This window comes from Drosophila subobscura, chromosome J, assembly GCF_008121235.1.
Source record: "Drosophila subobscura isolate 14011-0131.10 chromosome J, UCBerk_Dsub_1.0, whole genome shotgun sequence".
NCBI classification, from domain to species: Eukaryota; Metazoa; Arthropoda; class Insecta; order Diptera; family Drosophilidae; genus Drosophila; species Drosophila subobscura.
Genome location: NC_048532.1, coordinates 1567624 through 1586246, shown reverse-complemented (window position 1 = coordinate 1586246; position 18623 = coordinate 1567624). Strand labels below are relative to the sequence as shown.

At 39.0% G+C, this 18623-nt stretch overlaps 2 protein-coding genes across 3 annotated transcripts; one reads left to right on the top strand and one right to left on the bottom strand.

Annotated features, from left to right (window-relative positions):
* Positions 1 to 3103: 3103 nt before the first annotated feature.
* LOC117893015 (phosphate carrier protein, mitochondrial) lies at positions 3104 to 5073 on the top strand. The gene is made up of 4 exons (XM_034799371.1): positions 3104 to 3224; positions 3531 to 3971; positions 4088 to 4428; positions 4505 to 5073. The coding sequence occupies exons 2-4, from the start codon at positions 3579 to 3581 to the stop codon at positions 4848 to 4850; spliced, it is 1080 nt and encodes a 359-aa protein (XP_034655262.1). The 5' UTR covers positions 3104 to 3224; positions 3531 to 3578; the 3' UTR covers positions 4851 to 5073.
* A 2480-nt stretch (positions 5074 to 7553) lies between these two features.
* Positions 7554 to 17130, bottom strand: LOC117893014 (protein phosphatase 1 regulatory subunit 3C). 2 transcript variants are annotated; one of them, XM_034799369.1, is made up of 5 exons: positions 16988 to 17130; positions 14585 to 14947; positions 8722 to 8928; positions 8330 to 8642; positions 7554 to 8256 (listed from the first exon to the last, which is right to left on the bottom strand). In XM_034799369.1, exons 1-5 carry the CDS (start codon positions 17077 to 17079, stop codon positions 8080 to 8082), a joined length of 1152 nt encoding a protein of 383 aa, XP_034655260.1. In that variant the 5' UTR covers positions 17080 to 17130; the 3' UTR covers positions 7554 to 8079. The 2 variants fall into 2 exon arrangements, with proteins under 2 accessions (XP_034655260.1, XP_034655261.1); XM_034799370.1 differs by lacking the exon at positions 14585 to 14947.
* Positions 17131 to 18623: the final 1493 nt, after the last annotated feature.

The following is an 18623-nucleotide window of genomic DNA, read 5'->3' as shown; positions in this document are numbered from 1 at the left end:
AGATACACAAATACACACACAGAGCAACTTTGCATAGAAGCATTCATTTCTTACATTTTAATTACTCAATTATTTGCTTGATTTTGTTGTTGTTCACTGCTTAAGTTAAAAATTAACCGCGAAGTGCGCAGGTCCAGCTCGTTGGCCAACTATTAAGGCCAAGCGAAGAGAGAAAATACGCGCGTGTGCGAACGCGCAACGAACCGAACTCGCTTCTCTGTAGCTTTTGCAGATCACGACGCGCGCGCATACGTCTTGCTGGGGGCAAGGCTGGTTTTTCTTTGCCACAAAAACGTAGGCTGTGGTTGTGCTCTTCCAGATAACATGGCATTGCTGCATAAGGTATGGTCTCCCGCTCATCTGTTAATAGTTTTCATGCCATAGAAGTAATAAAATACACGATTCGGGCTTCCTGTTTAAATTGTTGGGCCTTGAGTAGTTCAATTGTTCAATTCAGTTGTTGTTGTCTGGACAAACAACAAAAGGCTCTGAATCTGAATCTCTATGTTACCATAGCATAATTAATCACTAATACATGTACAAATGTACATAGTACATAAGTATTCACAGAATCAGTCAAAATTAAAAAGATTGTGAAAGACACAAAAATCATTTGGTCAGTTTATACTGTAAGCTTTATACGGTATCAAGCTACAGTCAAACTTAGTAAACTCCAACTTTAAAAGTACCCATTAATGGTAGAGTTATTTTGGCGGTAGCTGAGCTGAGGTGCACCTACCTTCTATATATCTACAATGCCAAAGCGAACAAAAGCAACAAAACAACAAAAGCTAAAGAGCTAATAAAAGCACAAAACGCAGACTCAGAGCTTTCATGCAGAGAAGAAAAAGCGTAATAGAGAGAGAGCAATTCTGTTAACGACTGACACGGTGAATACCGCTCACAATTCTTGTTTTTATTCAACATTTAGCCATATATATTTTATTTAAACTTTTCTTCATTTAATTTTTGCGCTCAACATTTCTGTACCAAAGATATGTATCAATATCGAACTATCGATAATTACATTTTCACATTAAGGATGTCCGCAGAGTGACCGTGCAAGGCAGAAAATACCAATAAATTCAACAAAATAAGCTGATAAAGCTGATAAACTCAGATCGAAAAAAAAACTTGCTAGCAAAATGTACAATATATTTTGCTAGCAGCAGAGTGTGACCAGAGGTGAAAACCGCATTCCGTACGGTTACACTCCTCAGGCAGCTGTGTTGTTTTGTTTACCTTTTTGAAAATGTGTGAAAATTGAATAAAAGGCTAATAACACAATGAATGCAAAATGGATCCATGCAGGAGATTATTTTAGTGAGACTAGCGGCTCTTGCTTGATCGGAGGAGGAGGACAATCAACGAATCCAGGGCGGTCGTTGTCTATACATTTGAGTATTATAAATCATATAAATATGTGTTCATTTATGGAAACCCATGAAACGATACCCTTTGCATATGCCACAGCTTGAAAATATGACAGAGAATTTGCATATGGCTGGAATAACATCTGCAGACTTCTTTTATTGGTGGAGCAGCAAGGCCGTGCCAAGAAATATTTGCGCCCGTTGCAAAGTTGTAAAACGGCGCCTCCAAACACCCATCTTATTTAAAATTGGATAGTTTTGAGTCCAAGTCGCCGCCTTCGCTCCTCCACGGCACGACCCTGTGGAACAGTACTTGGTCCAAAAAAGAAAACAACTTAAAACATTTTGTTAACAGCCCAGCCGGGTCTGTGTCTTGGCAATATGAAGATATTGGCGTTCAAATAAGTTAAACATATTAGAATTAGAATTCAATATAATCTCATTAGTCTATAATAATTGTTTCCTCTTTTGCCGTTTGATGGCCTTAAGCTCGATTAGAAGCACGGTGCTCATTTATCTTTCAACTTCAGCGGCATTGTTGGCTCCATTTGATTGAGACTTTACTCTCTGTTGCTAGGTACCCTCTTGGAAATTAAAACAGATCCTTATTTTTCGAGCAACTAGCAACATACCAACGAATACCACAGAAATACATCAATAACATACAAATACTACTACTATCGATACCACAAAATACTATCGTCTGACTTTTTAGATTTTTTCGGCCTGTTTTTTTGTCGATCTGAGTACTGCCTGGCGTACAGCCGCTAGAATGTAACTTGTGCGCACACAATTTTCTTATCGGTTCCATACGAATATCATCCCTGATTTTTTTTTATTTATAAAACGTGTTTTCAAACCGGATTTTCCAAGGTATTTTAATCTGAGTATAGGTTTACTTTAAAAGGCGGGTATCCAGCACTGCCAAACAAAATTCCTGCCAAACTTGAGTATCCAGCAACGTTAACGAAAGGCACAGATTCTTATCGATACGAAGTGCGTGTGTGGACTGAGAGCACAGCTGGTAAAGATGCAAGAAGTATGTATGTGGTTGACAATTATTTCTGCGAAATTTGCGAAATGGAGGAAACAACTGTGCGCAAAAACGTAAAAGTGCTCTTTTGGCAATAATTGACGTTTGGTTAACCATTTCCATTATTGGCGAATGTTAAATGCATTCTCAATTCAACTACCAGCTCTTTTTGCCACTTTTTTATTTTGAGTTTAATAAACACATGTTTACAAATCATAGTTTATTTGTATGCCTGTTTAGTTACGTTCCACGCACAAGGAAAATATATGCAAAGTTCCTGGCCATACTAATTTTTTGTTTGTGTTAAATTTGCCATTCACACTAATGCCGTATATAGTTCAAGCAGCTGTCGGCAGCTGTAAAACTGCCAGTAACTGTTTTAAAGGAGGGGGCTTACTTGGGTTAAGTTATTTTTTTTCCTCGGTACATTTACGGTAAGAAGATATTTTTCGGTATATTTCCAAGGGTCTCAAATATAAAAATTTCATTAAAATAAATAAAAATCGAAGACAATTTAGCTATTAGAACTAACTAATCTCCAGAAAACTGAATCCTGTATCTTATTAAATTACATTTCCAGTGTTGGGAGTCCTAGATAGTTAGTAATATGAAGCCGAACATAAAAATCGAAGAATATGTTCTGTCTCATGCCAAAATGAGCAAATACCAACTGGGAAAAATCCTTTTGAGTTATCTACCAATGGGAAATATAATTAATCAAAATAAAAAACCATCTCGGCGGTCACACTACTCGACGGAAAGATAATTTGGGCGGTCACTCTAAAAAATCCACGGGCCGAAAACGCTGCTGACGAATTGTAAGTGCGAAAACACAATTTAAAAATTGCGTAAGAATCTCTAATCAAACTAAAAACTGTAGAAAAAAAATTCGACAGATCAAAATTGCTTGTGAGCCTGCTCCTGTGGCACAGATTTTGCTGTCGTAAGTGAAATATTTTCGTTTGCCGCTAGGGCGCGCCGATGCAAATTATTGGCACGGCGTTATGTAACCTAGAAAAGTGCTGGCACAGGAGGCCAAGAATAGAGCAGAGCAGCTGATTAAATTAGATAAGCACATGTCTCTGAACGCTAATTGAGAGGGGAATTTCTTCCTCTTTCCGCAGCTCACCTCTCGCCGCAGCTGCAATCCAACAACAAAAAGAGCTACAACCATGTTCTCGTCCTTTTTTGAGACTGCCAAGAACTCTCCGTTCCGCAGCCCCTTGGGCCGCGTCCAGTGCGAGGGTGCGCCCGCTGTGACCTGTTCCCAGGATCTTGAACTGGAGCCGGTGCATGGCCGTCAGATCAGTGCAGCTGCCGCCACCGTCGATTCGTGCGAGTTCGGAAGCAACAAATACTTTGCCCTGTGCGGCATCGGTGGTATTCTCAGCTGCGGAACCACTCACACCTTTGTGGTACCCTTGGATTTGGTCAAATGTCGCCTGCAGGTCGATCAGGCCAAATACAAAAATCTGTTCCATGGCTTTAAGGTCACCGTTGCCGAGGAGGGTGCCCGCGGCCTTGCCAAGGGCTGGTTCCCCACTCTGCTGGGCTACTCTGCACAGGTAAGTCTGCCGGTTACGCAACCCTCCAGTCACGGAAACGTGACTGCGGCTGATAACCCATTACTCAATGGAGGCTAATTACCTTTCCGACTATGCTTTGTGTCTACTGGCTGTAGGGTCTGTGCAAGTTTGGCTTGTACGAGCTGTTCAAAGTAAAGTATGCCAATCTACTGGGTGAGGAGAATTCCTATCTGTACCGCACCTCGCTGTATCTGGCCGCCTCTGCATCAGCGGAGTTCTTCGCCGATATTGCCCTGTCTCCGTTCGAGGCTGCCAAGGTTAAGATTCAGACTGTGCCCGGGTTTGCCAGCACCTTCCGCGAGGCTGTGCCCAAGATGCTGAAGGATGAGGGCATCAATGCCTTCTACAAGGGTCTAGTGCCATTGTGGATGCGTCAAATCCCATACACCATGATGAAGTTCGCTTGCTTTGAGCGTACCGTTGAGCTGCTTTACAAGTGAGTCTGAAGTGTTGATAAGTGTTGTAGAACCCCCCTCCTAATCTATATTTTATCCTGCTCCACTTCCTGCCAGGTATGTGGTTCCCAAGCCCCGCGTTGAGTGCTCCAAGGGCGAGCAGCTGGTTGTCACCTTTGCCGCTGGCTACATTGCAGGTGTGTTCTGTGCCATCGTATCGCATCCCGCTGATGTGGTCGTGTCCAAGCTGAACCAGACCAAGGGTGCCAGCGCTGTGAGCGTTGCCAAGTCCCTCGGCTTCAGTGGAATGTGGAACGGCCTGACGCCTCGTATCATTATGATCGGTACCCTAACCGCTCTGCAATGGTTCATCTATGATGGAGTCAAGGTTGCTCTGGGCATTCCCCGCCCACCACCACCAGAGATGCCCGCTAGCCTGAAGGCCAAGCTGGAGAAGCAATAAGTTGAAACGCCAGAGTTGATGCGTTGGCGCGGATTCGGGCTGAACCAGGAGCAGCAGCATACATTTACTGTCTTTCGATTGTGAAACGAAGTTATTCTTTAAGATTACATATTTAGTTTCTATAGAGCTCAATGTTGTGTGTGTGCGATGGACACATGAACATTCCAGTTACACTTCATGCATTTCTCTATCTCAGCCATTTATCTACTCTACAAAACGAAACTTTCTCTGTCGACAAATTTAACATTCTATAGGCGAATCTATCTTATGTAACTTAACTACACTCAAGCTAAAAGTATTCCAACTCTAATTTTACAGATATAATTATATCTAAACATAATGTAATGTGTCTCTAGCTTAAGCTGGCTAGAATGTTTGCGTGTTGTCTCCTGAGTTTTTTCCCATAACCCGGCCGCCCACTCGTTCACCTTTCCTGTCTCCTGGTCCTGCACCTGTCATATACGAGAATATGATATTATTGCTGTTTCAATGGAATGATCCGATCCCCAAAAAAAACAAATAAATTAATTTATAAAACAAATCAAACCATGCATTTCCAATTGCTTTCTATCTACAACTAGTAGTAGCTTGAGATGAATTCAGTTATCGCTTGGAGATAACCTTATGAGCAACCAACTAGGTGTTGTTCCCTAGCATTGAAATGTTATTTTTACATGGCAGCAATTATCGGGTGTGTAGCACATTCTCGACCTGTACTGTGGTTTACGTTGTAGCATGTATTTGGAATTATGAATGTCTTATAAAACATTTGCAGAATTTCTGAATACATTGCCTGCAATACTCAAAGAGCAACCGTATTTTGATTTATAAATTTTTGTTTAAATTTGTAACGTTATACTTGAATGGATGTGATGCCGTACAACCATAATTTATACATCTAGAGGAGTTCCTAGTATAATCAGGCTTGCAAATCACTCTTTAGCGAGGCTTCGCTTTATAAATTGATTCCAGAGCTGCGCAGAATCGGCTGAAGAACTTAAGCTGTGTTCGTATCGGCAAGCTGTGAGCCACAGGCAACTGGTTACCAAATCGGCCATCTGCCGAGGAATCGGTTTTAGAATCGAGCCCAAGGTTAAAAAGATTGGTCCGGATCATAAATGAGTCCAAAAACCGTACGGAACCCTACGGAAAACACTGCCTTCAGGAAAGATCTAACAATTATTCCGTTGACTAAATAGCACGTTTTAAAATCGTAGCCAAGAGTTGTAGGGCAATAGGGCATATTGTATTTGTGCACAAAGTGGATATACATATGTATGTAACGCAGAGAAGGAAACGTTTCCGACCCCATAAAGTATTTATATTATTGATCAGCATCAATAGCCGAGTCGATATAGCCATGTCTGTCTGTCCGTCCGACTGTCCGTACGTCCGTCCGTCTGTCTTGTTGAGCGCCTGTATCTCCTAGACTATAAAAGCTAGAGCCACCCAATTTTGCATCCAGATGGCTGTATGCTCACACTGTTACAAGTGTATTTCAAAATTTTGCACCGCCCCCTTTAGCCCACGCAAATTTCGAAAATCTGCTGTATTCACAATTATGAAGATCACCGAATTGGCAGAAGGAAGAAATTAATTTGCAGTGACTAAACCCAACCCGTGCATCAGTTTTTTTTTTCTATTTTTTGCACATTCTCTCTGACTCTGCTTTGTGTAGTGTGTGGCTTTAGGCGAGGGGGCGAGCTATCAAAACGTGTTAGTGTAAGAAGTGATGTAGATGTAGCTGACAGATGTAGAAAAAATGAAAAATTTGGAAAAGAACCACTAAGGTACAGATGTACTATTGAGTACCGGGTGTAAAAGTTGTGACGCGTAAGGGCCGTCTCACATGTCCATTTTCGTTTTATATGCTCTAAAACGTAGATCATTCCCGCTTACCTACCTAGCAGGACAGTATATGTGTTTAAGATGGTAAACTTTCACCATGGTTGGGTGTATGGGGCTGTCAGCTCAACCCTTTGCTGTTTACTCGACGTTTCCAAATTGGCTGGAGGAGTTTAGCGTAGCGAACAACGAATCAAAGAGCATTTACATTTTTTACATTTATTTTTATTTGTTTATGAGCAATAGCAAAGGCTCGTTGTGTCATACTATCTTAAAAAACTGAATTAACATAGTGTTCCATTTCATTCTAAATATGTACATGCATGCACACATATGTACATATGTAGTACATATTCACATATGTATAGGTTATTCATACACATCAATGTGGCGCCTTACTAACTAAATAACCTCTAAGGACTACGAACTAGGCATCTTTACATAACTGAGCTCAGACGCATATAAATGTATTTAACAGGCAATTTTCTGGTATATGTACATAAATACATTTTTTTTTTGCTTTTTTGCTGTACAAATCACTTAAATCTAGTTAGATGTTTGAATTGAATAGTATATAGTCGGCGATGGGACTCACACAGAATTATTATGACACAATTTCGTTGTTTGTTATGTGGTGATGCGAATATTTTGTTGCTATATGTTATAATGTGGTATATTGCAGGACGTGTTTTCTTCTCCGTAACAAGCCATTTCAGTCTTAACGTTTCAAATAACCAAAGATAAAAATGTTATGATTTTAAATGAAGAGAACAAAAAATTCCGAAATTATGGATCCAATAAGCTTAAAAACTAAAGTTAAGTTTTTTTTGTTGTCTGCATTAGCATATACATGTGTTATGTTTGCTATTTTTTCTTTCTTTATTTTGCAATTGCAGAAAATTTCGAAACATTGGTTCGCTAGGATACGTCACTCCTTGAGTATATCTTCCTCTCATTATTATTTTATTATTTTTCGTTTGGTTTTTGTAAATCTAATATCAGTTATATCGATGTAGACAATCACACAGGCATATAGGTATACATTACATAAAGTTCTAGTTTTTTAGACAATTCTTCCGATGAAAATACAAACAATTTTAAAAAAATTCACGTAAAAGATATGATCTTGAAATTTCATTGGATAAACATACAAATTCGGGGGTTTGCCTAAATAAAGTAGTTATGGGCCCTCGTCTCTGATCTTCTGGTCAATGGCACTTTAATCATTAAGTCAACAGTTTCGTTAGCGTTAAAATCTCTTAGACTCTCTCTCTTTGTCCCTAATTCTTTCTTTTCTTTCCTAATTCTGTTACTTTCTGGTGATGTGGCCCAAATGAGAAGTGTTCCTTTCGGAGAAAGAAAATTCATTTTCTCTCCCAAGACTTCACCAATATGGTGTATGCGAGTCTTGATGCCAACCATTTTGGTCCTGCACCTTGGCCAGGGCATCAGTCAGGGTGGACCGTATTTGCTGACTGGAGTTGCGACTCTGACCCTTATCATAAGGAGAGAGGGCATTGTAGTAAAAGGGCGAACGCTTGCTGATGGTGTAGTTTGTACCCTAATAAAAGGAGGATTGGAAATTATAGAAAAGTTTTTCACCTTTTATGGCATTATTTCCATGATCAACTCACATCATTATTGTCCCAATACTCTGTATCGTTGGTGCGATAGCAGATGCAGAACTCCAAGCGCTTCGAGGATGGCGGCAGCGTGATCTTGAACGAGAATGTATCGAAAATCACGTGGGCACAGGTGGTCGGTCCATAGGCCCTGGCAAAAGTACAAAATATATCCTGCTGACTCTTCCAATCGTCCCACGTGACACGCACTATGATTTCCTTTCGGAAGTCAACGTTCTTCACTTTGATGGTGCCCACCACTATGGACTCCTCATCCTTGACAATCACATTCTCTAGGGACACATAGTCCCGCTCTATTTTTTGTCTGTTATAAAGTTAAAAAAGTTATAAGAATCTAAAGATACAAGCAAGCATACATACTGCCTATCACAGGCAGTTCTTACCTGAAAGATAAATAATCTGAAGCTGGCTGTTTGAAGTCCACCGTCCATTGATCTGGCGGATGTGGACTGACCAGACCCTGTGTTATCTGCTCCAAGAACTTCATGCTCCAATAGGGCGGCACATTCGAGGGTTCGGACATCACGCGAACCTCGGTTAGCGATAGACCCTCATCATCGGCAAAGATCACATGCTTTTTGGGGCCTCGACTGCAAAAAGACAAAAAAGAAATGCCAAATGAAAAAGAAATATATAGAATTACTATACATATGTATGTACATAAGTATTATATATATTATTAAATATAGAATTGACCCTGGCTATCAGGTTAGCTTGACCCCCCCATTGGGCATTTATTTATTGAATTCAATGGTCATTGACTTTTCTTCTTTCAGGAGATTTCTATTTCAGTGACCAACAGTTTGATGGCTTTGTTTGTCTTTTAGTTTAGCTAACTGCGTCGTTGCGAAATTCATTTGTTTCAGATAATTTATGGATTTCTGTGGATCAAAAGGGACTCTCTATATTTGCCAATAGATTGCACTTTTCAAGCCCAACCAACCATTCATAAAAATTCAAAATATTCTGTAAAATTGTCCCGCTTCTCACAAAAAAGTTAAATCCGTTAAGAAAATGTTATTCCCACAATGCCTGCGTCATGAAAAGAGTGATGTGTATTGAAATTTTAATGTCTATTTTTAGTAGCCACGAACGATTTTGCGAAAAATTAGCTTGAAGCTACATATGTACATATGTACATATGTATGTATGTATATATAAAACAAGCCTACATTTTTTCATTTCTTGCGATTCTTCCCACGAGTCTCTGGCTTCAATGTAAATAAAAACACACCCCACTCGAATGCCTATACTATACATAAATATGTAGTATTTTCCTGATTTGGCAAACAAGGAACGATTCATAAAAATAAAAAATGTACAAACTCAAAATAAAGAAAATATCAAAATACAAAAAGATGGTAAAAAATACAAACCAATAAAATGAAATTATTATTATTTTTTATCGACAAACTATCCTATAAACTGTGTATGTACTGTACATATGTACTTATGTATACATACAAACATATGTACCTATTTACTGCTGTACTTATCTGTGCTTCCTTTACTGTTTTAAGTACTTCAAATTGAAAAGGATCTTTAATATTGGCAGCTGGACAATACTTTATTATGGATCAATCATACAAATTTTTTACGGTGTATAGTATTCTTTATTGTCAGTATTACAAATTTTAGCAACTAGAATTTCATGCATAATTTTCTAAGATCTGTGCTGTTGAATTGCATAATATTATCTATAAATTGTATTTTTACCCGCACAGAAGGAACAATTTCCGACCCCATAAAGTATATATGTATATTCTTGATCGGCATCAAAAGCCGAGTCGATATAGCCAAGTCTGTCTGATCGTCTGTCCGTCCGTTTTTCCGTCTTGATGAGCGCCTGAATATCAGAGACTATAGCCGCTAGAGCCATACAATTTTGCATACGGATATCCCAGTGTTACAAGTGTATTGCAAAATTTCGCCCAGCCTACTTCCGCCCTCAGAAAGGGGCGGATAATTTTGAAGATAAAAGAACACTAAAAATGCAACTCGGTAGAGAATAGCCATAGCTATCAGATCACTGAATAAGGATCCGATTGTATTATTGTTATCAATATTATATCCAGAATGACGATATTCATTTGAAGTGGCTAGCCCCCACCCCTGCAGCGCCTTTTTTTATTTTTTGCACATTCTCTCATTTGTCCAGGGAGGGGGGCGAGCTAAAAGAGCGCTTTGGTACAGATGTACTACTGAATACCGGATATTAAAGTTGTGACGCGTAAGAAGCGTCTCACACGCCTCTCCTCGTTTTTATTAATTAATGTTATTAAATATGTTTTTAATTTCTACCATAGTCTTTGTCATTAGCTCGTGTAATTGAAATCCCTACGAAAACATCTTTATATAGAAATTTTACCTCATAAGCAGATAAGATAACTTTGGCTTATCATAGTCGTCAGGGGCTCGTTTTTAATGGAATCATTCAAAATAAACTTAGAGTTTTTCGTCGGCGTCAGCCAGCAGCAAGCTACTACCGACCGTAGCCAAACCCCCCGCACAGAACAATTATTTGGGCATCGAGTTCTAAATATATCTGAAATACAAATATCAAGCAATTGTTGGCGATGGCTATTGCCAGGCCAGGCTAGGTTGGCTTTCTGTTTATTGGATGCCGACATTATCAAACAGCCGGCTCTGGCATTTCTGTAGAGATCGTACCATGATCAGGCTACTCGACTATCGATGTGGACGACGGCGATCACGCATCGAGGGAATGATCAGCAGTGCGCCGGGTGCCGCTATCGTGGCCGCTGCTGAGGCTGCATTTTCTTCAACAGGTTTCCGTTCGGGTCGATGCGATTGCTTATCTTGTGTGGGCCCAACAAAGCCAGCAGCCGACAAGAAATCAGAGACTCAGGCAGGTCTCGTTTTTTGGTTTCTTTCTCTTGGCTGGTCGCTTTCCTGCTTTCAGTTTTGAGAGCATGTCAAGTAGTATACTCGTACAAGAGATCAACCGAAAAATCATTTAAGTTAAAATACATTTTCCATTTTGGTTTCATTATTTCCAAGGGGAACGAGTTTCTCCGTCAACACATTTGACCACAAAATCGAACAAAACGAATCCCCCAAAATATACATACAATTCCGTATGCATTACAGATGCATACAGATGTATGTTTGATATCCGGTTTTAACAAGTCTATAAATATTAAAACTGTTCAAAATGCAAGGCACATTAAGGTATTTTTTTGGTTGAATTCCGGCGTAAACGAGTTTTCGTTTCATGTAAAAGAAATTTTTAACTTTGATAGTTTTCTTTAGGTTTTGATCCAGAGACCTTGATGGATGCCGGTGTGCTGTGTCAAGTGCTTGCTAAAATCATGTTAGACTTTAAAAAATTCCTAATTAATGCGGAAACTCTGACCGTTTTAATAGTTGACCTTTACAAACGGTCTCTGACCATTTCTTATTTTATATTAATAATTACAAGGTGATTCCATTTCACACTTTTCATTGTTTTTTCCGTGGTTTCTTCATTCTCAGATTCGTTTGTCCATTTTCTCAATAAAAGCTCAAAGTCCAATAGTAAAAGACTGAAAATAGTTCTTCTGTGGATATTTTTTAGTCGGCATCGTTTTGGATGATCTCCACCCGTGTCATTACTTCTATCTCACAAAAATATTAATACTATATAATACAAAAAATTAATTTCAATGCACAGATGAACAAGCTTTCCTAAGTTTTTACAGCAGACACTTTCCACACATCTGATCCGAGCACGTGATTTTCACATGAACACTTCTCACAATCTCTATATATAACCTTAAATATGCGTGTGTTTGTATGGCAGCTAGGTGGGGACGGGACTGTAATGTCGAAATATATTTAGTTAGGTTACACCCGAAAAAAATTTACATATGTTCATTTCGTTTGAATGCGATCACGCTTCTAGGCCAATAATATTTCGGCCTTGACGTGACCTGGCAACGCTGTTTGATGGGTGATCTTTATGATTTTAATTTTTGGGGGGTAATTAAGAAAGCTTTTTCATAGTCTGTCAAGTCTGATTGATCTGAGAGTGTAAGTTATCAGCGGGATGTTTCATGGATAATATATTAATTATTTATTTTGCATTTGAAATTACCTAACTGTGTTATCTCCTTGCTACAAGAATATACTAAATTGATCAGGTCAGGTTTTTTTCGAAATGAACATCCAATATATTACACTATACTACTCGACTTGATTTTTCCGCTTCGAACCAAACTAACCTTTTCTGAAAGATATGGGACTTCGAAATGTTTTGACGATAATTATTTTTTGTATATCCGGTACTCGAAAAATAAATAGGGTATAATGTATTTCTGCGCGACAGTGGATGTATATTACGCACAGAAGAATACGTTTCCGACCCCATAAAGCATACATATTCTTGATCAGCATCAATAGCCGAGTCGATAGACTCGCCCCCTTCCCGCCCCCGCCCCCTTCCACTTCGGACACTGCAGACTCGCGGCAGAGACAGAGGCCGCACACAGCAGAAGCAGAGTGTGAATGAGAGAATGTTAAAAAAAACAAATATAAGCTGCGGGACGGGGTGGGTTTAGCCACTGTAAAGAAATTTGGCTATAATAATAATACAATCGGATCCCAATTTGGGGATCTGATAGATATGGTCATTCCGTACGGAATGGCGTTTTTAGTTTTCTGCTATCTTCAAAATTGTAGATTTGGGAGGTTTTCGCCCTTTTGCGGAGGCGGAAGGGGGCGTGGCTCATTTTTGAAATACACTTGTAACAGTGTGAGCATACAGAAGTCTGGATGAAAATTTGGTGGCTCTAGCTCTTATAGTCTCTGAGTACTAGGCGCTCATCAGGACGGACAGACAGACATGGCTCAATCGACTCGGCTATTGATGCTGATCAAGAAAATATATACTTTATGGGGTCGGAAACGTTTCCTTCTGTGCGTTACATACATTCACTTTGTGCACAAATACAATATACCCTATTTACTCTTCGAGTACAATTCTGAAGGGAATAGCCATATCTATAAGATCAACGGATTGGGATTCGATTGGATCATTATAATAGCCAGAATGAAGAAATTGAATTTTCAATGGCTACTCCCACCCCAGCAGCTTTGCTTATTTTTTGCACCTTCCCTCATTCCACACTCTGCTTCATGCTAAAGAGCGTGTTTTCGGACGGACGGACAGACATACATATGTACATGGCTATATCGACTCGGCTACTGATGCTGATCAAGAAAATATATTTACTTTGTGGGGTCGGAAACGTTTCCTTCTGTGTGTTAAGTTTTTTCCCCACATCTTTTATTGTACGGTATATGGTGCTATATGTTCCCTTTACACATTGCAGAAAGAGAAAATGAAAATAAAGGCGCCTTACTGTTTTACGCCGTGTCTCAGAGATATGGGACGGACCAACACCATTGCTTGTTTATCATGTCAGGGTTTTTGGTTATTTTTCCTTCTTGGCAGATCAATTTTCAATCATTTAGATAATTCATCTTGAATATCGTATTCGTTTCTTCCGTAAAATTGCATGCTTTAAAATTAGATTAGATTTTTGAATATATATGTATAAATATAATCCCTTTAGTATATTGGCTTTTCAAATATGATCTTTTTGGCTGTATTTAGTATGGTTGCTCTTTTCCCCCTTTTTCCAATTTCCAGTTAGCCCCTTTACTATTGACATGTGCTCGACTATGACGTCTGTGGGAAAGTTGTGTGATTGCCAAAAGAAATGTTCGGGTTTTTTTGTCCCTTTGCTAAACTATCGTTAATGACTTTTTAAAGAACATGTTATTGGCATTCAGATAGGTTATTGGGGCTATCAGCAAAGTGGGCCCAAAGTAGCCCAACTTTGGGATAGTTTTATATGGAATTCATTTGATTTGTTTGATTTGATTTTATTTTATACATTTTCTTCTCCTTAAATTTTCCCTTAATTTAATGACAGGTTCCCGATCTACGTTGGTTTTCTGCCAACCATCTTTTGCTCGTGTTGTTGCCCAAGGTTGCCCTCTGACTATTTTTACAATCCGATCCAACCCTTCGGGTCCAGTCTACTCAAAAAAACTTCGATCTAGTTCATTAGGCGGGTTATAAAGATTAGTGAGTGGGGCGCATTGTCTTTCAGCGCCTGACGTCAAAGTGATTGAACCCCCAAGGCATTGGGAGAACTCTCATTCGGTTTGCGGTGCTGTCTCAGGTTACCTCCATGATGCAATCTTATCATTCCCGGCCACATGCCACCCCCTACTCACCTCTGTTCGTAGTGGGCCACTCCGTTGGCTTCCCTATTCTGGGTGCAACAGCAGTTGTCCGCGACATAGCTGTTTTCTGGAGTCGGTTCATCTATGGGGCTGGGACTTTGTGGGGTTGTGTGCTGGCAGGACTTGCGACTGAGACATGACTTGGGTTGGTTGAAGAGATGTGGAGCCGAGGCCATGCGCTCCAGATAACTGCGACCTGATCGACTGCCCACTCCCAGGGGCGTGGCCCCTGCCTTCTGGTGACCCGGCTGGCACTGAATGGCCGCAGAGGCATTGTTGACCATGGCTTTGGAGGCCAGACTTATCACTTGTGGACGGCAGTAGCGCGATGCTCTATTGGGTTCGTCATTGTAGCTGCAAGACACAGAGACACGGAGATGGTTTGATCAGATCAATACGGAATGTGATGGTGCGGCTGGGATGGGGTGGGGTGAGCCTCCTGTTCGGGGTTCTACGCATTCGCCTGCCTGCACTTTTATCAGCCTTGATAAGCAGGGGTCCAATACGATCCGCATTTATTATGCTCGCACGTTAAATTTGTACGGCGATAATATTTGCCATCCATTGTTCTGTCGCCTACATATGTATACAACTTATACCTCCTGATCCTAAGTATAGTATGTACATACATGCACAAATATGTACATATGTATGTAGCATATACGGTATATTGTCTGTAAAGAAACGCCGTTGATAAGCCCTACAGTTGCGCACGACTTGTTTCAGGAATGCGGTGACGATAGTGGAGTTTTCTGGAGAGTGTCATTTGTGAGAGAATATTGTGAATCACTGCCGAAAGTGTGTTCACGAAAGTAAATAGCCGTTATAAAACCATTCCTCTTATTAGATATGTGTTAAATAGTTTCAAATAGTTCTATATTTTCGTCTAGACACAAAGTCAAGTCATTTCATGATAAGGTTCGATCGTAGCCTAGACATATGTACATATGCTGGCTTCATGTTTATCAGCCTGGTTATGGCAAACTGTGCGTGGGCCGGTGTAGAGGGCATTCTGATCCGTCTCAAGAATTTTTTTATGTTGTGGGAAAGTGACCCATTTCAAGAGTTTTATTGCAAATAAAGCTTGGTTTGTGGGTACTTCGGTTTTTGGAAAATGTATACTTCACAAATGAACATATGTATAAATCTAGTTCGGTGGCTCTACATTTTAGAGCCTTAAATCACGATCTGAAATTTGAAATGACTCGAAGGAGAAACAGACGACTTTCTTGAATTTATTGGAGTCGTGTTCGTATTCACATGAGAAGCTTATCAAAGGGTTTTCCCTGGTACATATCAATAAGCGGATTCGTAGGTCTAGTTATATTTTCAGCGTTCAATGTTTCTTTTTCTAAACAAACGACATTCTCCAACAAATATTTATTCGATTATCTTTAACCTGATTATTTGAACTTCAGCCAATAGTTAATATGAAATTATATTTTTGTGTGTTTTCTCATGGCTGAAAATAGAATCCACACTATAAATATCACCAATGACTGATGCAGCCTGTGCACTAAAAGAGGCCCACAGATGTGGTCAGTTCTCAATTGAATGAATTTGTTCGAAAAGGAGCACACGCTTCCCTCTCCGAATTGTCATATTTTTCTTTTGGTACTTGTGTCCATGAGCCAAAAAGTTGCGTCAAAATGCCACGCGCACATTTGTCGTCAAGCGGGCGGGCAATCGTCGGCGTCATTCACCCGACTCGTGGACAACCCTCCAAATCTCAGAGCTACACTAACAAGCACACACAGTAGCCTCTCCGAAATGTTTGTTTTGGTTCGCGATGATCGTCCGTTCTCCTTGTCTTGCCTTGATCTTGACTGCTTTCATTATATTTCAGTGCCAATGTGTTGTCAACCCAAACCAACCTGAGCCCCAAGAATATTATTAGTGAATGCATTTGTTGTGTTCTTTAGTGTTTTTTTTGTGTTTGGTGTTTTGCCATACAATATTTTTCAGTCTTAACAGAATTACCACATTTGTTTAGCTAAGTTCAAGCTGTTGAAAAGTCGAAATGAAAGTGCAAAAAATACTGATATTGAATAATTAATACCCTTTATTGAACAGACTGATATGCAAACATTAGAAAACCAAGAAATCAACTTTCATTGTACATGCTGTGTAAAATGAATTAAAATATTTAACAGAAAATAGCTGGAGACTTATCGAATGATACGAAAATTAAAAAGAATGTTCAAGACGTGATTCAAAATATGAAACGTAGAAATTGTGACAACTCATTCTCGTTTCTTATTTCTTCTGTGGTAATTTTATGTGAATTCAATATATTTTGATTGAAGACCGAAAGCTCGTGCGTTCAATCAATTTAGTGTTAAATTATGCAAATTGACGAAAACTTTTATTTATGATTATTTTGGGTTAACTTACTTCAATGCCTGCCGCTGATGTCCGCTCATGAAGTCCGCCAGAAAACTAACGGGTGGGCTGTGACTAAATATGGGCGGACTGTGCGAAATCATTTTATATAGATCTGTGATCGATTTTTCCTATTAATGATCTTGATCTCTGATCTGAGAAAGAAATATAACATATAAAATATTTATTATTATTGCAATTAAAGCGCAAAAAACAATAACAAAACAAAATATATATATAATTAAGTTTTAATTGCGATTGTTATATAAATATCTACATATGTATACTGCTTGACGATTTTTGTTGTTTATAATCTCAGGTGGGATCTAAACTGTGATTTTTAGATGGATTTTGCTTCCTAGCGTCTTGATATGTTCATATTTATGTACATCTTCTGAGCGGATAATCAGTTTGATATAGTTTTTTTAGATTTAAAAATTTCAATACTATACACTACCCGACATCATTTTCCGCCACGGAACCAAACCAACTTTTTCTGAAAAGTACGGGGATTAGAAATGGCCATATGATATATTTTTTCTCATTAGCAGAATTTTTTGTTTAAACGTTTTTTAAAACTGGTTTTTTTTGTAAAGTTTTTAGAGTTAGCTCTTCTTTCTTTTCACATAACTTTAATATTGTACATCTGGTTGTAATAAACTCTGTCAATCTAAAAAGCTGATAAATGCATCTATAAAGTCTACCCAAACAGTGTGTGGTAGCTTACCTCATCAAATGATAATTTTTGCGCGAAATTTTGACTTTTAAAACTCACTAAGAGTCGAAAAACATTGTATCATGTATCCTTTATTGTACCGTTGTGTGCATGTGCGTTTATTTGGAGTCCTTTAAGGTATTGCTCTTAAAAATGTATGGAGAGTCGGCTGAGCTGAAAGTGGTTGTCCAGGCCTCGAAAGCCTTAAGTTTCCATTTAATACCGATATGGTATAGGATTTTTTTGAAATACCAGAAATACTCTTACAGTTGGGCACGCAACCCTCCAAAACGTGCCTGTTTTGGATTTTTCCATTATAAGGCGTCTCTCCATACATTTTGATGAGCAGTACACCAAACGACACCGAATGAACCTACGAGTGGACACGGAATCTATACATAAACAAATAAAGAATCCTGACTTCTTAAAGTCAAACTTTCGTTAAAAAAAAACACCCACAAAACTCAAAATGTTTGCATTTCAAAGCTTAATATTTCCCAGACGGTAAGGCAAAACAACAAAGTGCTTTTGTTTAGTTTTTAGCTGCATCAATTAGCTTTTCAGAATGGCAATGGTCTTTACAACCAGATCTAAGATAAAAACCGCTTCCTCTGTAAAAAAACATTAACAAAATATACCAGTTTTAAAAAAATCTTCTAAAAATAGTTCTGCATCGAATAAAACACAACAATTCATTAAAAAATGTTAATGCTCCAAATATAATCAAAAAAGTTTGATTTTGTCGTGTAGTGTCATTATTCTCAATTTGCATTGGTTTGGTGTCGGTTGAATACTGGTGGATGGAACTAACCGTTAATTGCTATTGAAGTCTCGCTCTTTCCGTATTCTCCTTCTCTTTCCTGCTGCTAAGGAACTTTTCTTCACTCTCTTTTCTTGTGCACTTTTAATACATGTTTTTTAATTTGTGCATCA